Below are 27,192 nucleotides of genomic sequence, written 5' to 3'. Positions count from 1 at the left end.
AGTTATTGCCAGCGCTGTAGCCCAGCTTCTCGGCAATTTTTACGTTGCTCTTGGTTGTGCCTTGGTTGAAGCGACTGATGGCTTCGGCAACTGCCCTTTCAATGCTCCGCAAGGATGCATGCCGAGTTTTGGGGGCCTGCTGCCAAATCATAGCGTGCAGGCTCTCACTTGGGTTCTGGGTGATCCCATCGCTGCACCTTTGCAAGAGGGCATTGTCGCTCAGCCGCCTAAATACAGGCTCCAATGCCTCAGTTGCGAAATCAGGCAGGCTGTCCTTGTGTGGTGGCGGCTTCTCATTTTTCGCAAGAGCTCTCTGACATTTGCACCAGGATTCAGGGCCTTCAGGGCAAAGGCCATGCTTTGGTGCCTCGTCAGGTGAAGACATGTGGTTCAAAGTTGCTAGAACAGCAGTCTGCATACCTGGAACATCGTTCCTGTGGCTTTTCAATGCGTAGCCATAGTATGAAGTGATCTTCTTTATCTTTTGTTGCGTAAGTCTGCCCTTTCCACCAAGTGAGCCACCTTGAGCTTTTTTTTTTCTCTACAAGGGTATGTAAGGCAGCTTCCATACGCTTGTGTACATGATTTATGCAGTCCTTTTTGGCCACCTTTATGAAGCCGTACACCGCTTTTTCTGTGAGTGCATGGAATGTCCTGCTGTCGTCGTCCGACAGCATTGTCGTATAACGAAGCTTGTGCTTTTCAAGTGACCGCTCAAATAAGCGTAGTGCTGCCTCCACTTTCATCTGGCCAGCATTACAATCAACATTCTTCTGGCATAGAGGGGCATGCTAAATGAGCCAGGCAGAATATCCTGCTTCTCCTTCCTTGGGTCCTGTGGTGCAAGCCAGGCAAAAGTTAATTGGAAATGCAGTCGCATTATTGCATTGCTTAAGCCGGAGAAATGTCCGTATGCACTTTTTTCCTACAGACCGATCGCCTTATCCAGCTGCGTCGGAAAAGTGATGGAAAGAATGGTACTGTCAAGATTCGAGTGGCTTCTAGAAAGCAACAACTTCTTTCCTGCATTTATGAACGGCTTCAGAAGAGGCCGATCTGCCATTGATGGTGTGGTCGACTTGATCACCAGCGTTGAAGAGGAAAGAAGCCGACGCAGACTAGTGGCGGCGGTCTTCTTAGACATTAAGGGTGCCTACGATAATGTGCTGCATTATGCGATGCTTGACGCACTGGAAGATTTCGACATCGGTGGACGACTGTACGCTTGGATTTTTAGCTACCTTAGGGACCACACCATTTACATGACGACAAATAACGGAGACACCGATCGATATAAGGTTCATCGTGGTGTTCCCCAAGGAGGAGTTCTAAGCCCGATCCTATTCAATGTCACTATGATCGGCCTAGCAGCAGAACTTCCCAGCACGGTGAAGATCAGTGCATACGCTGATGACATAAGCATATGGGCATCCGGAACTACTCGTCCGCAATTACGAGCTCGACTACACCGTGCAGTGACGATCACATACAAATATCTACGACGTCAGGGGCTCACTCTTTCAATAGACAAATGCGCAGTGCTTGCGTTCACGTGCAAGCATATGTCGAAATACCCGATAGTTATTAATGGGACAGCAATACCTGCTGTAATGCACCACAAGTTCCTTGGGGTTGTCGTACACAGAGATCTATCGTGGACGAGGCATGTCGCAGTACGTAAATCTAAATTGAAGAGCTTTGCTCTCGTTCTTCGCCACGTAGCAGGAGCAAGATGGGGCCTGTCAAAATCATCGCTACTTCAATTGTACAATGCTCTATTTGTGGGATACATTCGATACAGCATGCCGGTGCTCTCCCATATGAGACCTAGTTGTGTGAAGACGATAGAGAGTGTTCAAGCTCAATGCTTACGAAGATGCTTGGGTCTACCGCGCTGTACTTCAACAAATGGGACAATCGCAGAGGCTCGGGCTTGTCCCATCAGTGTATACATGCTCTGCGAGCCACTTAGAGTTCACCTCCGATTGCTGAGCAGACACAGACAGCACCCACTGTCAGTACTACCCGCCACTCACCCAGATTGCAGTTTCTCAAGAGTAATATCGCGGCATGAAAACATTATACCATCAAGGTTTCCTCCGCCAAATGCCCCTGCAGTGCCTCCATAGGTCCTGCCTAAACCACCTGTTTCTTTTACGATACCTGGAATCAGGAAGAAGTCGCTCATTTCTTCTGTTGGCCTCAGACAACTGACCCTATATCACATTTATACAAAGTACAGTGATTCTCTGCACGTGTACACTGACGAATCCACCACGCTAAACACCTCCGCCGCAGCCTTTGTCATCCCAGACATGGATATCGCTTGACGATTCAAAGTGGACCATAAAATCACATCAACTGCCGCAGAGCTTGTCGCTATCCGGGAGGCAATAAGATTTATTTCCAGAGAGCGACCTCGAGCCTGGACGATTTTCTGTGATGCCAAACCCGCTTTGCGAACCATTAATTGTATCATGAAGCAAGGTCCGTATTACAGCTTGGCAATAGAAATCACAGAACTTATTCAGGTTGCTTCAACAAATGGTCATCTTATAACATTCCAGTGGATTCCTGCTGATTGCGGCGTGATGGGAAACGAAGAGGCAGACGCTGAAGCTAAAAATGCAGTGCCCCTGAAGCACGCAGTGCCCCTGAAGTACGCATAGCGTTTTCACGAGCTGACACGAACGCCCTGCTTCGCTGCGTGATGCGCAGCTACACACTTCAGCACTGGACCAAACCGGAACACTGACACCAGCGACTTCACAAATGGGACCCGGAAATGAGGTTCCGCATGCCCCCTAAATTGAAACGGCAACTCACAAGTATGATCCACCGCATTCGTCTTGGTGTAGCGTTCGCCAGACGTTACACACATATCATCGGTCGCAGTGACACCGGTCCTAATTGTGAGCACTGTGATGTGCCAGAAACACTTGAGCACATATTTTGTGTCTGCCCAGCATACGCACGTGAACGACGAACACTGATTTCTTCTACTGAACTATATCGCAGTAGGTCATTAACTGATGAGACCATGTTGGGGCCTTGGCCAGGCATCAACAGTGCAGCTGCGGTCACAAGAGCAGTTATAACCTTTTTGGAAACAACTGGACTCTATGTGCGCGGCTATGAAATGTGTGTCAGCTAGAAAGAACACTACATACTCACCTCTCTATCCCACCATCGTCATTCATTAATCTTTCTTTTCCCCTTTCCCTTCCCCCAGTGTAGAGTAGCAGGCTAGAGCAAGCTATCGCTCAGGCTGACCTCTCTGCCTTTCTGTAAATAAACTTACCTCCTCCTCCCAGGCAAAAGTTCGATAGCACGATATGGTCTATCACGAGGCCACTATACATCTCAACAATGCAGCCAACACATATATGCGAGCTATGTCACGCGCAAGCTAGGTGCCGTCATAAATGAGGTCGACGTTTCCGGGCGCGTTGCCGAACTCCGCATAGAGCTCCTTGATGCGAGCAACGCTCGCTGCTTCGCATTCGGCAGCAGTCGCACAGCAGGCGTCTTTCATTATATTCATGTGGCTTTGGTAACTCTTGTGGTGAAGCCCTCGATGCAAAATATTCATCCCGGCGAAGAAGTCCGACAGAGCCGTTGCCCCCTTGCCGATACTGTTGATGGCCTTCATGGCACGCATATTAACTTCAAACGACCTTATTTTGGCGTCGGTCTCGTCGACTATACATGGGGATGAAAAACGCTCTTCGCGAAAGTCACAACTGTCGCACTTGACTATGAGCTTCGAACACAGCCCGTACTCTTTCTTGGCCTTTGAAATAGTGACACTTCTTTCACCGCATTCTGGGCACGCGACAAGTCCAAATAACGAGCGCATCGCCGCCAGATCAACAATAACAAATTATGTCCCGTTTTCTTTGCCACCATCTTCCAGATCAATATCTAGTAACTCGAACTTATGTTCCGTCGCGCACTGCGATGCGAGTGATGCCTTCCGCTGCATTTCTCGCGCACTCAGCAAACTCGTCCGCCGAATAAAACGCCGTGTCAATGCGGTCTAAGATGCTGCTGGAAGTGCACGATGATGATCCGACGACGACACAATCCGTTGAGGTGCTGCTGCAAGGCACAGGAGAGTGCACCGCTTCGACACAAGCGGCCGTGGCTGCGCGCCGTCGTCAGAATGCGCCGCTTCGGCGGCATCGGGCAAAATCGGCTGCACGTTGTCGGCTGCTTTCTTCTGGCGGGCGTTCCACGGGTGCCTCCGTTTCTTGCCGTACGCTTGGCGCTTCTTCTTCTTTAGACGAGCGTCTCCAGTCATGCCGGCAAAAGACGGAAAGTCGGTGTGCCGGTCGCGTAGCACAAGCACGCACGTGCGGGAAGCAGATGAACAATGTGCGCGAACGGGAACCGGCGGCCTACGAACAATATGCAAAAAAAAAAAAAAGGCGCGGGCAACTTTGGCCGCATCAGCCAATGGGAAGCGAGGAACAGGGGGCTCGCCTGGTGCGCGTGCGCTCCGGCTAATCAGCGGCCCGGAAGGGGGCTCCGGAAAAGGGGCGAGGGCAGCCAATCTGTTTAAGCGACACCATTTTAAAAAGTGACAAAATGCGCACAAAGGAATCAGCTTCAAAACAAGCCCGAGATGGTGGGGATTGGCTGACTGCCTCGCCGGCGGCGCGCGCGGGAAGTTTGAACGAGTTTGACCTGCCGTGGGTTGTTTTGCGGCTCCCGTGGCGACTTCATAACCAATTTTAACCTATTTACTGATCGAATTCAGCGTTCACAATTTGAGGACACGTACTTATAGGTCTAAAAATTTCAAATATCGCATTTTCTCAAAGTCGACTCTTTGGCCATTTTTCACCATTCTAAGACCCGCGTCCCACCTTAATGCATACTCACAGCGGCTCTTCTAAACCAGTTCAAAGCGCACTACCATGGGACTTGAATACATGTTTTTATGCCGGTGATTTTGATAAGCAGTTTTTGGGACCTAATTTGGAACAAATGATGTTCATAAACATTTAACATTTTATAACTTTTTTTTTAAAATGGAGACACCAACTGCAAGTGAATACACAAGCACAGTTTAGCACTAGACTTTTGGACTTCCGGTGGATAGCAAACATCACCTGCCGGTGACACAATGTGCTCTATCTTGATGTGAGCTACGCGACCAGTTCGTATCTGAAGGTTTCTTTTTGCTAACATTATGAATAATCCTTGTCCCACTGTATATGCAAGTATAGTAATTGGTGCTATGTTTAGGTACAGCCCAGTGGGTGTTCCATAATAAAGTTGGGTACAGCGACGTCAATGACAAGGTTACAGAAGAAAATAGTGCTGATGAGGGCTGTCTTCAGCATTCTTTATGTCTCCTTGTCTTTCTACGCACTGTACAATAGTTTACAATAATGATTGGTGACATATGAAGCTTCCAAATTTTGTCTCAGTGCAAGGCAACCAGTGAACCTAGTCACTTCCGCGGAATTGTACTACGAGTTTCAGGTTTTCTCTGTCCAGCCAACGCCACGATCCACATTCCTGCAGCCTCATCTTCATCTTGAAGACATGGCCACAGTGCTCATATTTTTGCTTATTCGTAATCATCTCATGTAGTTTTAATTTTTCTGCATACTTCTTACCGCTTGTAGACGTTGGCATACTGGAGAATGGAAAGTGAGCACCGGCAGGTATACAGGTGACTCAAAACTCAAGCACTCGCAAGAAGGTGCTGGCATTCACGATTAGCTGTGGCGCACGGTTAGAGTTGATTGCGAACGCCATGCACCAGAAGCATAGCTTGACCCGTCAAGTGTGCTGCCTTTGCTAGCAATGGCTCGTAAGGTCGACAAGTGAAGAAGGGAAGACAGTGTACTAAAGGAGCAAATCATTGAATTGGCCACAACTGCCTTGATGCAAGTTTCGTCGCTTTATCTACGGTGCGAATGATAAAAAAACATGGCGAGAACGTCAACATAATTGAAAAAAAAAAAAAAAATGATTCTGTGATCCTTGAACGGCCTTGTAACACTGAGTGAAGACTGAGAAAGACAAGCCTTATTATTATGCTTAGTAATAACTTTATATGCTTAGTAAGCATCTAGCTTAACAAGTTATACAATAGCAGTTGCATTTCAATGCATTGGCCACTTCGATACTTGTATGTATGGAAAGACACAAAACTAATGTCAACTGACAGACAATTATGCCAAAGAGAATATAGGAGATATTATTGAAAGTAATTGAAATGGTTATGTGAAGAAAAGAAATTGGGCGAAAAGATGACTTGCCGTGGGCAGAGACCGAACCTGTGACCTTCCAATAATGCGTCCGATGCTCTCCCGACTGAGCTACCTTGGCGGCTATCCCCCTGTCCACATTATGGGGTATGTATGTGCATTTAAAAATGGGAGCAGTTCAACTCCATCTCGGTTCACGTTCATTTAGGTTGCTCTGTTAGAACACCACCTATCTCCTGTGTCAATTGCATGAGGCATGCAACTTATTTCTTTCTGGTAATCTTGGCTCGTATATCAGCTGCTTCTGTTTTATTTCATTTACACTGCCATCTTTCTATCTCTTCTTGTTGTGCCTTTGATTATTCCTCGCATTGCTGGTTCGATAATCCAATACTTACGTGTCACATTATGTGATACGTACAATATGTTGCCGGCATCACTTGAATGAACACGAAACAAATCTATGAATTTGGCAGGGTAGTTGTTTTGTTCTGTTTTGAATACTTGCTGTGATGTTCTATTTCATTGTACTTGTGAGTGCTGTGGAAACTTCATTATAAATGGACAAGTTTCTCAAAAAAATAACCATTGTATTTTTTAGTGAAGACAGTGTTAGGATTGCTATATGTGCGCGGATTTTTGTGCAGGCTTGGTTCACACCCCTGGTAAATCTGAAGCAGCTCAACCTCTCGCACAACTTGCTCACCACACTGCCGGCTGACCTGACCGAAGACCTCAAGGTGCTGGACACATTGGACCTGTCGCACAACCATTTCCCGAAACTGAGCCTGTCGTGGTTCAGCACCGGTTCACCCTTGCAGCATTTGAACGTGTCGGACAACAAGTTGGAGAATGTGACGGCCTCAACGCACGAAGCATTGGCACTCTTTGGGGAACGTCTGATGGCCCTCCGCACGCTGGACCTTTCAAGGAATCAGGTCAGAAGGGTGCTTTGTGCGTATGGGTGTCCGGAGGGGAGTGCGATGGGGAGGGGCAGTTGCCGGCATATGTATTTGGATTTAAGCGCATGTTTGTAGAAGCACCGGTAATCAAAACTGAGTAGAATCTTAACATCCCATGGCGACATGTTTGATATTCATGGCACTCTAGTGTTTAGAAGGACCGACTACCAATTTTTATGGTTCCATATTTTAGCTGTATGGAAAACTTACCGGTCAGTGAGTCTAATCACGGAGAAGTGAAGTTGAAAACACTGTGAAGCATTTTCGATCAGAATTTTTCTTTCTACAGCGAATATGAAGTCGTATATTCACATGCTGCAAACAGTGAGCGCGAGCGAGAGTGGTTCGTGCCCGAGCATAGTGGTTTACTGCACATGTGTGTACTCCATGCGCATGCGCCGTGGCTCGTCTTGGTCCACTGGCGGATGCGACAGCAGCACCACTTTGACAAATTTGACATATTTTTCAGAGCGGACCAGATGAATGCAGAAGTATGTTAAAAACACCTACATTAGTTTACGAAATAGTTGGTGAATAATGCTAGTGCTTACACAGAATTTTCGCGAGCCGTCACAATTTTCTGACTGTAAGGAACTAAATAACGTTTGTTTTACTAAAGTTGGTTAAGTATTACAAAAGTTCCAAACCGCTCTTCAGAGTATGTTACCTTCCAACCACCCTGTCTATCCCACCGAACTTGGACCAAAATCTTTAAAAATAAGAAAAGAAGAAGAAGCCAATAAGCTTCACAAGAATTGTATCAATGGCCAGGGTCGTACCCAGAAATTTCTTTTGGGAGGAAGGGCACCTCTCAATTGGTCTTTTTCCACTCTCTATGCCATGGTGAAAAAAATTTTTGAGGAGGGGCGTGGGCACAGTCTTGGTCTGCCACCCCCTGTCTACTCCCTTGCCAATGGCATATTAGTGGCAGTTCTGTGTACTTGGAAACACAATTGTTTTATTACCACGAATTCAATATTTTAGCTCAAGCCTAGCAAAAACGTTGAATCAACCAGATTACAGTTTATAATCGTCCAGTTTTGCCATTTTAAGCCTTGTGAAACTTGGTACAAACTTCACCATTTTTGTTAGTTCATCAGACTTTTAATTACAGCTTTAATTTGTGTTCTGCCTCACTTTGGAATTGGGCATTTACTATTTGCCAAAATTTCTCCCAGTTGTTCATTCTGGAAAGAAAAATAAAGCGAATATACGTAAAGCACAAAACAAATGTACATTTGTAGTGTCATACGGGTGCTCTATGGAAATGGTTTTCTCTTGCTCGTTGATGCTCCCGCATTTCATAAACTTGCTTGACCGCATTTGGTGCAGTTGCATTCGGTGCCGGGGCTGGAGGGTCTGCAAAAACTGAGGTGGCTATGGCTCCACCAGAACCTCCTCACCACTCTTCCAACGCATGCCTTTGCCAACAACACTGTGCTGGAGCACTTCTCTCTCTCTGGTGAGTCAGGCAGCACCGGTAAACTTGATTTGACTGTATTCGCTTGGCTGTGGCCCATTGCCAAACAGCATGGTGCGATTCGATCTGCTAATCTCTCCCTCTGAATCATGGGTTGCACTCAAAATACTGCCACGTTCCATTTACCAAGTTTTTTTATCGTCCCAAAACACTACACAATTCTCAGGGCAAATTAAGGGCAGAAAAAAAAAAGTTGCAAAAGTCGTGAAAATGACCGTGAAAGCTTCTGTCGTTAAAGTGAATGACTGAATTATAGCCACACAACATGAACTGATTCAGCGCAGATTAAGGGCAGAAAAACGAACGAGAGCTGTGTTTGTCACACTGCTGACAAGTCTTACCTTTTTCTTTTTACCTAGTAGCTTCTCCCATGACATATAAATTTGTCAACATCCACCATGGCTTCTTATTTGACACCTAACAATGCCTTTTCAATTATATATTGTGACGGTGTCGTGACATGGCCGAAGACAGGAGACTTTGTGTTAGAATTTAACTGCTTATTTGGGCGAACCTGTGCCCGGTAAACGGAAACTCCGATTACAGTAGCAGTCTTGGACTGATAGCGGCGAACGGAGCGTCGGCCGTCGATCAACTACTGACAAGCGGCGAAGCGCGTCGGCATTTATACTCTTGCCGTCGAATGTTCTAGCGTTATCGCTGGCGGTGGCGTAGGTTCCAGAATAATCTGTACAGTTCGCAGAAGAGGCGTGATCTTATCGAAATGATCTACTACAGTCAGGAAGCTTCTTGAAAGTTGCAGGCACGGTTTGTGCTCAGCATTGTGTAGTGTTTTGGGACGATAACAAAACTTGGTAAATGGAACGTGGCATACACTCAAGCCTCATTACAGTTGCCGACCCATTTTTCGAACGTGGGCCAAAAAAAAATCCAACAGTCCGAAAAAGTTCCTTTTTGTCAAAAATATAAACTTTATTGCATCAGGCAGGCTTAAAAAAGTCCATGATTCTGCCTTGCCTCATACTACGCTTGGAAACAATTTGGTTCACCCGTATTTGCGCCATGGTGACATTGTCACCGTAAATGCTTGACAAAAGTGTCACCGCGTGGGGATATCCGTTGCCGACGGCTGCGGGTGATCATCGTCGTCATCATCCGAGCCGCTCTATGGCTGCAGCACTACCTGGCGAAGAATTTCTTTGTCTGTGGGCTCTGGGCACGAAACAATGTCATTGTCCGCACGAACGAAGTCCTTAAATGTCATCGTGGCAGGCACATCCACTCCACCACTATGCAGGTCGCGCATTAGGTCCTCCCCGCCATCGGTGCGGTCCGGATCACCTACGTTCAGGTCATTCACCTCGGCCTCTTCGGCAGCAACGAACCCGGCATGCCTAAAGCAATGTGCAATAGTGTCTGCTTTCACTGCCTTCCAAGCTTCGGCCAACATATGGATGGTGGCCAGCATTTCGACCTTGTAGGCCTTTCCATTGTCAAGGCACAAGACGGTGCGGCTGAGCAGGTGGGCACGGTAGCGTGCATTGATGTTTCGGATCATGTTTTGGTCCATTGGCTGGAGCGCGCTTGTGGTGTTAAGCGGCGAAAATTCCAGCCCATGGCCTCAAGGTTCGGCACACTACCGTGCGCGCCACAGTTGTCAACAAAAAATATGACTTTCCTGCATTGCCGCACAAACTTGCGGTCAAGTTTTGCGTAGATATTTTTAAATAAAGACTGCGTGATCTACGCCTTGGAGTTACTGTCATAGTCCACAGCGAGGGTTTTCACCGGCTTAAAGCACTTAGGATTTCTCGCCTTCCCTATGACAAAAAGAGGCAGTTTTTCTGTACCGGTGGCATTGGCACCTACCATTACTGTTAAGCGCTCCTTGCTAAGCTTCCTGCTGGAGCACGATTTTCCCGAAAATGCTAGCGTACGGTCCGGGAGTATCTTAAAGAAAAGTCCTGTCTTATCGCAGTTGAAGATGTCCGAAGGAGCGTATTCTTTAAGCAAGGATTTCAACTTCGTCACACGGTAATCAGACACAAGAGTCTGGTCAACCACTCCGCTTTCACCGCTTACTTTCTTGAACAGAATTTGATACCTCTTCTTGAAGCCGCAAAGCCATTTGTCAGTGAATTTAAAATCCTCGATGCCCATTTTGAGTGCGAACGAGTTGGCTTTTTCCTTCAACAAATCTCTCGACACGGGCAGGTTCTTTGTCAACACTCCTTTTAACACAACTGCAGAGCATCTTCAAGGGCTGGATGTACGCCTTTGCTGTCATTTTTCTGGCTCTTGTTGTATGAATTCTCAAACGCTGTAAATATCTTCATTCGGTTTTTGACATAGCCGGATACCGTTTGATTTGATAGGTGGTATTCTTTGGCGACATTAAGCTGTTACCGTCCACTCTCTACTAACTCGATAATTGCAGCTGTGTTCTCCAGTGTCATGGTCGTATAGTTCCTATGCTTTTTCGCACCACTTGGTTCTCGCGATGGTACAGATAGCGGAGCCATGGCGTCGAGCTCCAGCACATAAAATTCAATGCCGCAGATAGCCGCCGCAAAGCACACATTGTCTCGATACGACCCGACAGAACACGTGCTAAACGGCGACTGGAACAAGCTGGCAAGCTGCAAGGGCTGCGAAAAATAGTCTTTACTCCGCCTCCTCCCCGTACTGTGCGATGACGGTAGTGCTGATCACTGTGCTGGACGGACGACGAAAAAATGGTCCCGGTGCCGCGGTTTCTATGGCAAACACAGCCTTGGAAACTTGAAATATGGCATTCGCTTTCCAATATCGCAGGCAGGAAAGTCATTTTAAACCCAAGTCACCAAGATATGTCAAGCCGGCGAAAATTCTAACATGGCGGCACCCTTACAAGTTCGTGGCGCGGCTGAACACAGGCGATTTAGTCCAAAAAATCCAATTCTCAGGGGCGAATTCATCCGAAAAATTGGTCGTAAAAATGCATGAGCCCTATGGGAACCCTGACGTTGCATTATTGAAGTCGGAAATATCCAAGAAGTCTGAATTTTTGGAGTCCGAAAAATCGGACGGCGACTGTATAACAAAGTTGCGTCATAGATGAAAGTAACTTTGTTATATTCAATAATTTGTTTTATAGATATAGTTTTAACCGTATATCTACTATTGCAAGACTATTTTTCATTTACTTTGTTATAACTAATATTTTTATATCCGTGTTATATTGACGTTTGTTTCTCGTTAGAAAGATTTATTTTTCACACTACATTCATGTGAGACTACTTTTCACTTCATTATAACCAATATTTTGTTATGTTCAATTTCTTTATATCGAGGTCAATGTTACTGGGTGGAGCCAGTTGAGAAACTGAACAGGCTTGCCACAGAAATAACGTGACTGCTCACCGTCTCCCAAAATATGGGGGCGCTGCGATCGTTTTGCAATCTGGTCACGTGACATGCTTAGCACGTTGTGTGTCGTATGCTCATTGTCTCTTCCGCGTACCGTCTCCGAAAACTGGTGCTGCCTACTTGGAGCACTTCATATCCGAAAGAACTAAATTAGCGAGATTCATATTGAGAGCTTCCCCGCTACAACCGCTGCATAAATGAAGGTGGACACAGCCTGGATCTCAGCACGAAGTTTGAGTGGTTCTCTTGGCCGCGTGCTGATGGTGCGGTGGACTGCATTCTGAGGCTGTTTTGATGGGACGAGTATGTGCTTGGGTAAAGAGTTTACGGCCTCTGGTGTATGCACTGAAATTTACTGATAAACATTTTGAACGATTGCACCTGCAGTAGATGGATTAGGCATTCTCTATATAAACAGGCCTATATTTGAAAGCGACAAAAAGCGCTACGAATGAAACACTCACAAACGTTTAAAGCTTGCACATATTTTTATTTCATGCATTGTTGTAGAATTTGCGCTGTGGCACGTTAGCTGTTCAGCTTGTCAGGACGAATAATTTGGTCATTTGTATTTTACGAGCCAACTCACTATTTTGAGGTTCCCAACACAGCAATGTGTGGCCGAAAAAAAAAAAAATTGAGGTGCGGACTGCTCATTGCCCGGCCGCATAGAAATTTTATTCCAAGCGATTCAAAAATTTAAGTATTTCTAAGTTAATAGGTGAAGATTAGCTTAGAAGCATATGAATGTGGCTGGGAACACAGGATAACAAGAAAATATCAAGAAGCTCGGAGCAAATAATCAAAACTGGAACACAATCGCCTTATAAAGATCGTTGCCGTTAGAGCGCTCACATTCGAGTACCTGAATTCACACGCAAACATGTAGCTACATTTTATGGGGAAATCCTGCTAGGGGATCTGATGCTGTGCAGATGTACATGTGACCAAATTACAGCACATAATTCACTGAGGTCAGTGCATGTTGCTTGGGGGTAGTGTCAAAAAAGAAACAAGTTTTCAAGATCCTTAATCATTTCCTTTTCTCACTTGATAGACTCTTGGGGGTAGCCCAACGAAGTGTGGCTTTCTCTGAGAACACTGCACAATGCTTGATTCTCCAGCCCCTCCTAAACTTGACAGCTGCCTTTGAAGTTGGAATTGATGGACAGACACGACCATCAAAATCAGGACAGGCGCATGAAGCCTGGGTGTGGCGGAAAAAAGGCGCTGTGCAGTTTAAAATGGTAAAGTTGAGCTGCTGCTTTTTGGCACTTCCATGAATGCCGTAAGAGCGTCATGGCACACGTTTTCCTTTAGAGCTGCAACCGCAGTTGAGTTTTTGTTTATTTTGACAGCTCTTTCAGTGGAAGCTGCACAACCGATTTGTTGAAGCTTAAAAAAAATACTTTCCTCCATGTTTTGCACACAATTAGGCTACACTAGTGAGTCTTTGACACTAGCAAACCTGTGTTGACGTCTGCAGCTTTCAGTGAGGGCGACTTCCCTGCTTTCAACATTTCAGGCGGCTCTGTCTTTGCATTCAAACTTTTCCGTGCACGTTGCGCATCTGAAAAATTGAGCTAACGGCAGCTTCCGTCACGACTATGTTACAGCTACATTTGTGCTGACATTTTCTACTCTAAGCGTCAGGTCATGCTCAGAAATATTCAAAAAGTGCCGCCCCCCCCCCCCCCCCCCACCCTCTTTAGGTCCCCCTATCCTTGTGTAGTCGAGACTGTTTGGCCATTGACAGTGTGCTGAAAGGCGGGGCAAACGTTCGCTTGGTCAAAGTGACGATGATCACACACGTATGTTATTTGCGTAACTCCGAAGTTCGCGCGTCCTCTTGCATTGTTCCACTCAGTCTGTACATTCAGGTTTTCCGGTGGCTTGAAAAACTGTCGCTGCATCAAGGACACTTCATCTGTCGCTGCGGATGTCTGTCCGCTTCAACAGCCTGGCACAGCACACTTCCCGGCATGTCGACAGTTCTTCCGAAGGGGGCAAAAATGTACTGTGAACAATTGTTTGTTCAGAGTCGCCATCCGCTTTCTCTCCAGAAACCAGAACCGCGTAAACATTATCGTCTGCTCTGTCATGGTTGACTTTTATTGCAAAAGGTCTCTTACGAAAGATCAAGTCATGCTTTCTTTATATTTAGGTTACTTAACGGTGAGCATTCACTTTTATTAGCAGCAAAAAAAAAAAAAAACAATCACCTGCAAGCGCACGCCATGCTAGCCACGTCACTGCTCTGAACGATGCCGGCTGGCAAGGTGGCAGAAAGGGTCACGTGACGGTGTTGCAAACCGATGCCAGCGACACTTGGAATCTGTGACAATCTGTGTTCCCTCCTTAGGTGAGTTGTCTAACTGGCCCCATTCAGTAACAAAGATTGAGGTTTAAAACAAACCTCGATATAACGATACCAGATACAGTCAAGCCCACATATAACGGCCCCACTTAAAATGAACTTTTGCTTAAAACGAACAATATCTGCGTGACCGTTATGGTGACCCCGCTACTAACTGCAGCGGACGATCACCGTGGGTTCACGCTTAGCGAGCCACAGGGCCGCTACTCCGTTTACTCGCGTGTAGCGCACCGCTCCGCGTGCGCTCAACTAATAAGGCGTTTAGCGCGGCGCGGCAAATAGACAGTGTTCTAATGCAAAAGTACACAACACTTTATTGCCTCTGGCGGCACCCCGAACAACAGTACAACGTCCGTTCCCGGGACGCGGGTAGCAAAGGCACCCGCACGCAGACGTTCACAATAAGGGGAAAACCGCGAGCACGTCGCAGCTGGCAATGGCGAGCTTTGACACGCCGGTCGGGAAAAGGTCCCTCACGGCTCTGCTGCGCACTCTCACGATGGCCACTGGGCCTGGTCGCGAGTGTTAGGGCAAACCTCGTACGCGTAGGCCTACGGCAAGTGCGGCTCGTTGTGGTACGACCACTTCAAGCACTAGGCACCGCTGTGGGCTTAGCGTACGCTACCGAAGCTAGCACTCAAGTAAACACGCCTGCCGAGGGGCCCAAGGCCACCCCGGGCAGGTTACAGTCCGGCGATTCCCAAAGGGGATGCGGACGAAGGAAAACACGTGCTTACCCGGCGCTGTCCACGGAGAAAAGAGCGCTCCCTCGGCGCGCGCGTACCGCATGCCGTGCCCGCACGTGGCGCCATCTATCGCCACGTGGTGTTAACAAAGCGGGAAAGCAAAAGGGTGTGGCCGTGTGGCGGAATGCCCGCGAAATGGTTGCGGGCGCGCCTCAGATCCCCACACCGTGAAAGTATACATTGGTTCAATGGCACAAAATCGCACTTACAACGAACGTCTCCAAGCGCCGCTGATCGGTTACAGCGAACGGAGTCAGCGGTCTGCCGACTTCCCGGGAAACCAATTTTGGCCACTGATCAGGTATCGGGGAGGTGCCTATACATTCTTATTGTTAAACGCCGACCCGTCCTCCGCGACCCTCTAGTTGCCGCTCTACCCTACCCATGGAGGAAGGAAAGCTGTTTCCTTCCTTCATGCCCCGACTGCTGTTTGTTATGCACCTCTCCGTCCTTTGTCCCCCCGCTACTCTGAGCACCCTGCATCGCCACACGAGGCCCTTGTTTTCACACTGCCACCGATCTTTCGAAGCCGGGTCAGCCATCTACCCTGTTTTTGATTGCTGGTACTGTCGTTGGGGTCGCCGGCCTAGAGTGACCAGACCATTTGTCAACATCGTCGGCCACCGACTGTATCTGATAGTCTGCATCTAGTGCACGCGTGTACGCTACCCCATCGACTCTGATAATTTGCAATTCGTTTCGTGTTGAGGACTTGGTCTCGCTCACTTCGCACTCGGCTCAGCATACCTTCAGTGCGCGTGCTGAAGCGCGAAAACAGCTGTTGATTTGCGTGGAACGAATCGCGAAATATCGAAGTTCGTGAAGCCACGCAAACCCGCCGGCGCAACAAAACAATTTTTTTACCATGGCCGCCGATTCTTCGAACACTGCCGTGTGCACTGATCCATGCGGCCACGTTTTTGACTTCTGCACGCACAGGCACCCTTTCCAAGTTTTTCTACATGTGAGTTTCGCGAACCTTTCAAGCAAGCTATCCAACCTGCCTCCTTCCCATGTGTTTCGGTTTTCAAGGTCGCCCTCCCATCATCGCATCCTCCCCCCTCTTTATCACAACTCCTTGCCCTTCTCTCGCAAGTGTGCTCTCCTCTCTTGATCACAATCCCTTCGCCCGTCTCCACCGCTTTGTGACGCCCCGCCCACGCTGGCTCGAATCAGTTTCGTTTTCTGACTGAACTGTTCCAGGGGTTCTGGCATGTGTGTCGCGTGTGCCCGTCTTGCTCGCTCTTGGTGTGCGTGTGTGGTCATGATGGCCGACGGAAGGACTAGCACGCTTTTTCCTGCCGCTCAACAAAACGTGGAAAGTGTGACCGCTTGGCTTAAATGTAATCCGCGCATTAGGTGCCGCGTTGCGGAGCGCTTGCTCATAACTGTTGACCACCTGGCAGCCAACTTGCTGCTTCGGGCGTCCCGATATTCAGCTGTGGAGATGGTGGATATTTCGTGGGCGGCGGTGACGGCTACATGCGCGCGAAACTGTTTTCGCTAGGCCGACTTCGTTGACATCGAGCCTGATGTCGAACCTGAAGCTTCCGAACTGCGGTGGCGATTTGGGCAGCGCGTCGCCGACTTCTACCTGGGAGAACGGGGTGGACATCTGTTGCGATGGTTTAATTACGGCCGATGATGATGCCGACACTGTGGAGCCGTGCACGGATTGGGGCATTGTGAATGAAGTACGTGGCGAGAGCGATTGGGAGAAATCGGATTGCAAGAACGGCAAAGCTTTGGAGCCAGTGCCTCATGAAGCTTATGCCACGGGCCTCGGCGAACGAGCAACCTGCCATTTTAAATAGACTCGAGACCGCCCTTATCGCTTCTGCTCTTCGAAACATGTGCATCACGAACTTTTTGGGGGCAAAAGAAGTTTGTGTTTTCACTCGCAACTTTTTTTAAAAGCTGTGTTTCATGTACTACGTACTTTGGGATACAGCAAATGGATGCTGCGTCACGCTCAGGTTCGTTATAAGCGGGCTCGACTGTATAACAAAATATCCGTCGTAACGAAGTAAATGAAAGATAGTCTTGCAGTAGATATAGTGTTAAAAATAAACCTTTGTTTTGATTTTCCGGATATAACAAACTTATGTTTGTGTTAGATGTAACTTTGTTTTAATGAGGTTTGAATGTACTGTGATGTGGAAAAGTGACCTGAAAATGAAGCTGCCCTTTATTGCATGAACTGAAGCCAACCACAGCTTGGTGTTCTTATTGATCCACTTTGTTGTTTTCTTTTCAAAAGTCATGCCTTCAGGTGATTTTATTACAGGGACACAATTCAATCATGTATTGTGCCACTTTCATAAGAATAGTGTTCAGAGCAAGAAAGGTGCACTGCACTGCAATTGTCTGTTGACAAAGCTGTCATGAATACAAGTTGCTTATTCATTTACTTATTGATCTGTCAACTGTCAAGTGTTGTAGAGGGTCATAGCAGAGGGGACGATACACTTACGTACATAAAAAAATGTGCAAGATACATAAATTCACGTAACACTTGACATTTCTTGATGAAATCAGATAATCCTTGAAGTGCAGTACAAAACAATTTGAAATAATCGACGTTTTTCAAACTATGTACAGTGAACATGAAGTCATTTATCTCGCTTATCACTGTAAAGTTTTAATTTGGCACTCTCGTAAGTGCGCCTCCATAGCATTTTCCAAACTGGCGACGTCTTCTAAAAGAACAATGGCGTTTGGTGGTTTGTTCCACAGTTATATCACATCTAAGAAGAATGGATGCTAAAGTGTATCAGTATTTGTTTAGTGCAGTTTCAGCCAACACAATGGGTGAATAAAATACACTCAAACACTACAATTGGTTAATTCATGCCATGGTATTGTGAAACGGAAGTGAGAGCCAACTGGATTGTTCACGACTGGAATACCGTATTTGCTTGCGTAATGTACTCACCTTTTTTTTTATTTAGAAAAATGAACATCAATATGGAATGAGTGTTCATTACGTGGGAGATAAAAAACTATCACTGAGCTATACAGCAAAAATTTCGCATGTCGGTCCAACCACGGCCGGCCTTTGATTCAGTGGTAGGACTACGAAGCAACACAAAAGGAAACTGTCCTCGCTTTGGCTTGTGCATTCACGACGAACTTTTTTTGTAGCGTAAAGCTCTTCTTTTTTTCTCCAGTAACGCACGCACACGGATCGACGCTGAAAAGTTGTCCGGCCACTCGGTTCTCGTGCTCCAGCGCATGCTCGACTAAGTTTAATACTAGCCATGTAGCTAGTGTACCGGCCGATCATGCTCTGCGCCAGGGGTGTCCAAGAAATTTCACTACAAGAAACTAAATAACAAAAATGCACTGTCGAATAGCGAGGCAGGCAGGTTGCGGGTGCGCATCGTGGCGTGGCGTGGTGGGTGTGGTTGCGGTGTTAGTGGGCATAGTATTGGCACGGTTGCACTTTGTTTTTTGCTTTGTTTTCATGCTTCTGTGTTTGCGTGGCACTGTTTGCAAAGAGGTTTCTTCTGCATTTGACAGATAGTGCTCTGCCACAAAAGGCGCGATTTTTAAATTTTCATTGATGTTGTCCGCACTCGTGCTGCTGGCACCTGTTTAGAATGGTTCCTGAAGTATGTTTTGACTTTCAATGCCTCATTATTTTGTGATATAATGGCATGATTTAACCCTGTTTCGATTGCCAATGGCACTGGCTATTGCACTGAAATAAAATAAACAAATACTTTAATAAAACATGGAATTTATTCAAGAACCTACGTGGGGGTGGGGGGTTTATTATGTGTGTGGCTTCGTTATGCGACTGAATACAATATTAGTGTTGAAGAGCTTCCATCTATCATCTAAGCTTTTCTCTCTCTTCACAAAACTTCAGAGGTATCCCACATTTTGTGGGCTACCTCCGAACTGTTTGGGGTTGCCCTCTTGTGATGGCCAGTGTAAATCTGGGCATTGGCAAGAATTGGATAAGCCATAGGCAGCCTATCAGGTAAGCATATGTTTTCCGGGTTGAGATACAGACTGGTATTGGTGGCTGCTTGTCTTTGGTCACATTTATTTTGTGTACAAATTGAAGTTTGCATCATCAAGGTAAATTTTTGAATGGGCTGGGAATTTCGCAAGAATACCATGCGCCAGAAGCCATTTTTTCTGTTAGCTCTTTTTATGTAACGTGTAATTAAAAAATCACAAGCTATCTATATTCCAGGCACACTGTGATGTGATACCACACTAACGAAGTTGCATATTAGGTCAAAAGTACAATCACGCGGTGATGTCTAGCAACTGGCTTGCTTCAGTGACGTGAAACTTGTGGAAGCACAAAGTGCCTGATAACGAGACACCAACGAAAAAAAGAAAATGTGGATATGCAGCGCTGATGGTGCAGCTGTGTGCCACTGTGAAGGAACGGTAAGCAGTGAGAGAAATTTCGGCTCCCAGGAAATCCGTGGCGCTGCGACGAGGAATTCGCCAAGCGCCGAAACAAGTTGCTGCATTCGCTCACCTCACGAGTGGCCAATCACGGGCCGGGGATTGAGCTCCACGATGTCGTCATCACTGAGTGTGCCTCGCCGCACGAGTGGAAGGTGGGTGAGTTTGGTCTCACATTCTTGGCAGCACAGTTTGTTCTCTAACAAATTGGGGAGGGGCCTGAGCCTTTGAGGATGAGGCAACGTGTACACTTGCGCAGCTGCACACTTTGACAATGCTGTTGCTGCTTATGTCGATGACTAGTTGTTGCTGAGTGCTCTGTGGTCCTTAAAGCTCTCTCTGCAATTAACGTTTCCATGCCTGGTACGATTCTAAGCAACGCATTGTTAGGTGTATTAAAGAGATTCCTCGCTAAACATGATATACGTGTTCAGTTTTTTCTGAGACACTTTCCAAACACACAAGCACAGACATGGTTCTGCGGTAGAAGGCTTGCTTGCCACACGAAGACCTGGGTAAAAATCCCACTAGAACCAAATATTTTTATTTATTCATTTGTTTCGCTGAGTTTTTGCTCACAACCATCGACACCGAAACCAGAGCTTCTGTGAAACAAGCTTTATACTGCTATCATGTGTTAAAATGCCAAAACTGGATGAAACAAATTAGCTCTCAATGTAACTAAGTTAATAATGAACTTCGTAACGTACCCTTCTTGTGCTGCTTCTACAAAGCATAAGAATTCTACATCTAAGACATCACAGCTTACAGCGACTTGACATTATGCAATTCATTCCTTTTGATGGTGAAATGCTGGATACGGGGAATCAACTAGGACTTTTTGTGGATACTTGGTGATTTTTGTATAGCAAATTGAAGTTATGCTTTCAATAGTTATAACAAGCTGTGTTTCTTACATGGCCTTGTGAAGTGAAGCCACCTCCAGGACATCGGTGTTAAAAAAATTGGAGGATGCTTGAGCTTTGCCTTCAAGAGTAGATCGCGATGGTGCAATTGAGCTTCATGCGCATGGCCATCTTAAGGGGGGACGTGCCTTTCAAAACGAACTTTCTTGTTTCGTGTTGGATGTTGATGAAAATTGGCACAGACAGTAAAAATTGCCTCACAGGGCTTCCGTAAAAATTTAAAGGCGATAACACAAAGACCTAATGAGATACTGCAGAATTTCGATGACACGATTAAGGTTGAGGTGAATTTTGCGATGATAGGAATTTTAAGGTTGTTTTGGATGGCCTACATTATATAAAATAGGCCATAATTCTGTCATATAAGAACAGTTTCCCCAGCTGCCGCAGATGATACGAATGCGCAAATGACCAGTTCACACGAACGACGCGACGTGGAGTGGCCAGTAGCGCACCGTAACTGCCGGTGGTTTTTAGGGGCAAAGTTCGTTAGGGCGTGGGTCCATCTATCCTCTGTCGTTGTCGTACATAGCCACCACGATGCGAGATGGGGGATGGTGGTACTTGGAGTGTTCACCAGACAGATGCACGTACGGACGCATGGATGGACGAACAGACAGACTAGCAGACGAACAGATGAATAGATGGATGTGCGGAGCAGGCATGTGCCACAGGGGATGCGAGATGGCGGTAGTTGGAGGGTTCACTAGATGGATGCACAGACAGACGGACAGACAGACTAATAGACAGATGGATGGATGTACGGATGGATGGACGCACGGAAAAATGGACGGACGCACAGATGGTCATGCGGACGGACGGAAGCAAGAACGAACGGGCAGACGGAAGCACGGGCGGGCTGAAGGACGCATCGCCCCACTCGTCATCATTCACTCCGTGGATATGCGGGGATTTTTTTTGCACCCCACTTTTCTTCACCTCTTGTGCTGCCAACGAACATGGGGCTTTAGCGCAAACAGCGAAAAAGCGTTGCATTCTCTCCCCGTCGCTGGGCTGTGCACTGCCCCGCCCCCATGCCTCCGCGAGAAAAGGAAAACCACTTGTGTGCGGCTTGGGAAACGAGTTTGCAAGGAGAAGAGGGACAATAGACCAATGGACAGGCATGCGTGGTCTTTCTAGTTTCCTGCCCTGTCACGTGCCTGACAAGGTACGTCAGCGCTTTCTAGGCGGCTAATTGTTTTTTTTTAGGGGCGAAGCTCCTTAGGGCGTGGGCTGTGCGTCCCCTGTAGCCTGTATGTAGCCACCTCTAGTTTAGTTTTTGCAGTGTTCACTAGATGGCGGTACCGTCCCCTGTATGTAGCCACCTCTAGTTTAGTTCTTGCAGTGTTCACTAGATGGCGGTACCGTCTCCTGTATGTAGCCACCTCTCGTTTAGTTCTTGTAGTGTTTACTAGATGGTGGTACTTGTAGCTGATGATGAAAAGATGCAAGATGTTATAAACTAGAAAGCGGTACTTGTAGTTGATGAAAGACGCGAGATCTTATAAAATAGGAATGATGTCACATATGGCGCGTGTCATTGGTTGAAGGCAATCGTTCGATTTAGTGCGGCGACGTACGCTAGGGGGAGCGATGTAATAAAATCGAGTGGGCAAAATGTGCAGAGGATTCATGGTTTACCAGGTTTACCTCCGGAGCTTCGCCCACTCATCATCATTCACTTCATGGATATGGCGGAATTTTTTTTCCTTTTTATTGCAACTCCGTTTTCACATGGTATGGGGGCTCTCCTAAACACCAGTTTTCCTGCTCCAACTGCTGTGTTCGTATCGTCTTTGTGAGTTTTTGGACTGCCTAAGCTTGCCACATACAGGAAGACCGATGCGTTCGTTATGTCTGCAAGGCGCGCCACATTTCCTTGCGATGTCCTGCGATAGTGTGACGCAGGACACGATTACGAACTGTTTTCGCAAGTGTGGATGTTTTCGGGACAAGATGCGGCTCTGGCAGAAGATAATGAAGAGCCTGACGCTGATATGCACATCAAAGGTTGGGAGAACCTCGAAACTGAAGCTTCGGCATGAGACTTCGTCACCGCGGACGATAACATAGCGACCTGTGGACTGCAATTTATTGAAGAACTGGTTGACGAGGTTAAGGAGATGGTTAAGGAGACGCTGATGCCGGGGTGTGTGACTTGCCGTCGACGTCGGAAAACCACGAAGCCCTCAATGTCCTGCGCTGCACCGTAAGCACCAGAACTGTCGGTAAAAAAACCGTGGCACGGTTTTATGTCTTTCAGGCAGCGTTCTTGAAGGGCGATGAAAGCAGAAAAGTGCGAAAGAACATCATGGACTTTTTCAAGAATAAGTGATCGATCGCAATAAAGTTGTCATTCGTTTTCATGATCACCTGTATCTTGTTTTGGTTCATGCGAATTCGGGATGATAGGAGTATTTTGCATGTTTCCTTCGAATTCAAATCATCGAGATTCTACTGTACAAATTATTTCTTCACTGAACCTCGTGGAAGTGCTGGTGGATTTATAAAATGACAAAAATAGTTCGTAATTCTGCATTCAGCATACATGCTGAATGCAGAAGGGGGGTGCATTTTCAAAATAATTTTTTTGCGACTCTAAATTTTGTAGTTAAACATTTTCGTCATTGACACTGCAATGAGCACACTTGCACTACAAACAAGAAACCCTACGAAAAATTCTTTAGGGAGTGAAATGCAAAAACTAAGGTCGTAGCCCTCTAAGCACAGTTGAAGGAGCGTTACAAAACAAATGGAATTGAAATCTGTGCTGTGGTTGCCGAGATATCTGCTCCACGAGCTGAGCAAAATGCCATAAAAACGGTATTGAGAAAACTGCTTTTGAAGTTTCACCTTCTCTACACGCCTCCAAAACACCTAAAACTTGTGATCTTAGGTTTGTCTTGTGATATTTGATTTCTCAGGCATCTGGCCTCTGCCCAGCGTGCTTTTTCTGCTTATACTTTTTTTTTCATAACCTTTTGGTTTTTTATCTACAAAGACCAAGTATGGATTTGAGACCAAGTTCTCTGTATGAAGGAGTGGTGTTAAAGTAGGCTTGATAGAATAGATTGTAATTGAATAAGGGGATATACTGAAATGATTAGAGTTATTTTTTTGTGTTCATGCTGTCATTAGCATAATTCGGTACTTCTTGATTACAAATAATTACTGAACATTTTTTTACAGAGAGAAGTTTATTTCATAAGAAAAATGGCACACACAATGACAGCCTACACCTTCTTTTTAAATGACTAACAGTTATATGGCAGAAAACTGGTGGCGCATAAATTTTTTAGCAGTTTATTTATTGACGTGAGTCCGGCATATGAAAACTCGAGCCCCTGCCTTATACATGCTCTTTTGCCACTCTAGCCCTGAAACGCATCATCATATGGCCGGCCACAGGAACGCTAATCTACGAGGCTTTCATTGTCTCGGAACATTCATAGACGTTCACGGCGATACCAAGCGAGGCTCCAAGCAAGTCTAAATTGCATCACAAAAGCTTATTGACAGTCCTCCATATGACCGTTAATTGTGCGGCCACATGGACAGCGCAGCTGGCACGTGATACACTTGCCGGCGGCGTTCGGTGAATGTGTGCAAAATGTCTACATACCTACGATGACAAAAAGGTGGCGTCCACTGCGCTTGTTATCGCATCTTCAAATGCCGACGCGCGAGACTGCTAGCCGCTTTTCCAAGCAATCCTTGACCATAGAAGTGGGGGGGGGGGGGGAGGGGGTTGATGAGCTTGACAGTGGGGTCTGCTGCCGATGCGTAAAATGCCCGTCCGTGGTCCCGAGGAGCTAGCGAGTGATGTGCTTCGTTGCTTGTGAAGAAGCATGTTGCCACGAGTGCTTTAGCGTGGCGTTCTTGCCCGCAAAGTTCATCTCGCCGTCAGTGGAGTTAGGCCTAAAGACAACTTCAATGACGCGCTGTGCTCGTAGACCACGCGCCCGCTTGTAGCAATCTGATCGTGAATTCGCTTACAGCTTCGTTGCTTGAGAAGAAGCACGTCGCTACGAATACGCTAGTGCGCCGTTCTTGCCTGCAGTCTCGTTCTCAACAGAGTTTGGCCTAAAGACGACTCCGATGACGCGCCGCTCTCGTACACTGCGCACCTGCTCCTAGTAATCTGATCCTGCATCCGCTTACAGCGTAATTATATCCTAAGTGATTGTCGAGCCCTGAAAACGTCACAAAGTAGCGATTTTTGACAGCCATGTTCTCGCGACGCACAAGCAGCAGACGACGATCTCCAGGAGCGAGCATCGGGTCAATGGCAAGACGACCTGGGGCAATATGGCGGCCACAGCCAATTAGGGGCCTCGAGACGACCTTCAGATATTAACTTTTTGTGTGCTTGTTTTTAAAGGGAAAAGCCAGCTGAGGCAGGAAATTTGAACACAAAAAAGCGTTCTTTCCGATGAGCCCAAGAAGACGGCTCCCGGCTGCGCCCTCGTGAAGCTATAATGTTTTGAAAATTGACATTTTCTCACCATTTCTAGAAAAAATTTTGCTACCTAGGAGGGTGAAGCACTTCTGCACGGTTTTCAGTGTAGATATACTGCTGTACACATGTGGTACAGCAGTATATCGCTACTTTGTGACGTTTTCACTACTGCTAGCTTGCTTCAGTTCTCGGTACATACCTCAACCATGCCGTGAGGAAACGAATGATTGTGCGCACAAGATTGACCGTTTCGAAGTGTCGTTGAACGCCTACTGCAGTCACAGTTGTTAGGTACCCACTACGCCGTAATTATTCCTTTTGTGAATCAGCGGTCCCACTACATATATGTAGGGCGACACGCAAACCTATGCAGCTGTTCACTTTACTGCTGTATATGGTAATTGAATTTGTCTGAATGCTTTACAATGTCTGGGTCTTAAGAACACCCTCTCGTTGCTCGATTCGCGTGTTTTGATGCTTGGTGTAATCCTATGCTTCTGCCGTGCAATATATGATGCGTTAAAGAAACCCCTTCGGCTGCATGACATTCATATTGCGTTTGTTTACAAAGCAGTTTCAACAAATATCGTGACTCTGCTGGCAAAACACCTGCTTGTTATGTAAATGGCCTGGGTTTGGTTATATTTATAGTTCATGGTATTTACATCTTTCTCGATTTTTCGGTCACAAAGAAGATGATGACCTCAAGCTCACAACCAACGAAGTCGATGCTGAAATTCCTGCGAAATGAGCTCTTTAACGCTGTTATGTCAATACAGTCTAATCTCGATAATATGAACTCGAAGAGGCCCGAAAATTTGTTCAAATTAAAAGAAGCTTGAATTAATGAAAGCTAAATAAACAAAGGGCTCTCCATACAGTGGCGTATGTGCATTGAGCTAACGCACGAGGGGGAAGTTTAAGAAAGCTTACATTTATTCACAAATCACAGGACATCCGTTATTAATTGAAGTAATTGCTGATGCACGTCTGCACACGTTTGCCTTGCAGGGAGTCAATCAATTTCGCACGCAGCTTGCAAAGCATTTCTACTTCGGCTTCAGCATTCTCCTGGAAAGAGAAGTTGTGCGCAGAAATGTCCAGCGTCGACAATTTCTAAAGACGACGATAACAACTGCTGTGTAGCAGAGCTTCCCACTCTTCGCTACGCTGTCGCAGTACAGTGTCCTAGAAGGGGGCAGTGGAATGAAGGAGGCGGCCGGGCCGCACCTCGGCTGATTCTCCGGCGGGTGACAGTGGCGGTGGCGCTGTTGTCAGGGGAATGTACAGGGGAAGTTATTAGAACCAATGGAATGTAAAATAAGAAGAAAGAAAAGCGGGTGAAGAAATAACCAGCCGCTCACTGAAATAGGAAATAACCAGCCTGCTCACGGCTGGTTATTTTTTTTCACCCGCTTTTCTTTCTTCTTATTTTAGATTCCATTGGTTCTAATAACTTCCCCTGTACATTTCTTGGCATTACTGTCTGTTAGATCTCATTATTATTTTGTCAAAACACGGAAAAAACGAGCCCTTAGGTATACACTTCTTTCCCTTATTCATTAACCAGGGTCTTGTACTGGCAGACTTGGCGTCATTAGGTTGTATACGAGGGACTATTAATCAGCTGCCCGCTCGTAATAAGTTCACGTGCTAGGTGACGCCACACATGCACATAAAAGAGTGTTTCACACTCGTCGCGTGGCTTATAGAGGGCGCTGACTGACACTCCTACTTCTAAATTCACATATAGACCCAAAAAAGTGGACAGAGGGAAGGCCGCTGTGATAGCGCAGTGGTTAGAGCATCGAATGCGTTATTCGAAGGTCGTAGGTTCGTTTCCTGCTCACGGCTGGTTATTTTTTCACCCGCTTTTCTTTCTTCTTATTTTACATTCTATTGGTTCTAATAACTTCCCCTGTGCATTCTTTGGCATTACTGTCTGTTAGATCTCATTATTATTGTGTCAAAACACGGAAAAAACGAGCCCTTAGGTATACACTTCTTTCCCTTATATATATATATATATAATATGTACACACACACAAGTACACGCATTTAAGTCAGCAACACCGCCCCTTTAGCAATATCCACGCAATGCCCCTTAGCACAAATTCTATTTTTGGGCGGTGCATTTCTAGTCAGACTACGTTAGACTTGAACTAGTTTTAAGACGTTATACTGTCGAAAAGGTGAAATTTATAGTGCGCATTTG

The 27,192-nt window shown here is 46.4% G+C and overlaps 1 protein-coding gene across 1 annotated transcript in view; it reads left to right on the top strand.

Moving 5' to 3' along the window:
- Positions 1-27,192, top strand: part of LOC119179557 (protein halfway) — a 101,563-nt gene that overhangs the window by 14,120 nt on the left and 60,251 nt on the right. Inside the window, exons 3-5 of the mRNA XM_037430660.2 lie at positions 6,875-7,165; positions 8,522-8,651; positions 19,602-19,747. Coding sequence (XP_037286557.2) covers positions 6,875-7,165; positions 8,522-8,651; positions 19,602-19,747 — 567 coding nt within the window. The remainder of the gene's footprint in view (positions 1-6,874; positions 7,166-8,521; positions 8,652-19,601; positions 19,748-27,192) is intronic.

This window comes from Rhipicephalus microplus, chromosome 7, assembly GCF_043290135.1.
Source record: "Rhipicephalus microplus isolate Deutch F79 chromosome 7, USDA_Rmic, whole genome shotgun sequence".
Taxonomy (NCBI): Eukaryota; Metazoa; Arthropoda; class Arachnida; order Ixodida; family Ixodidae; genus Rhipicephalus; species Rhipicephalus microplus.
Note: the sequence above shows the minus strand (reverse complement) of the source record. Positions and strands in the feature narration are given on the sequence as shown.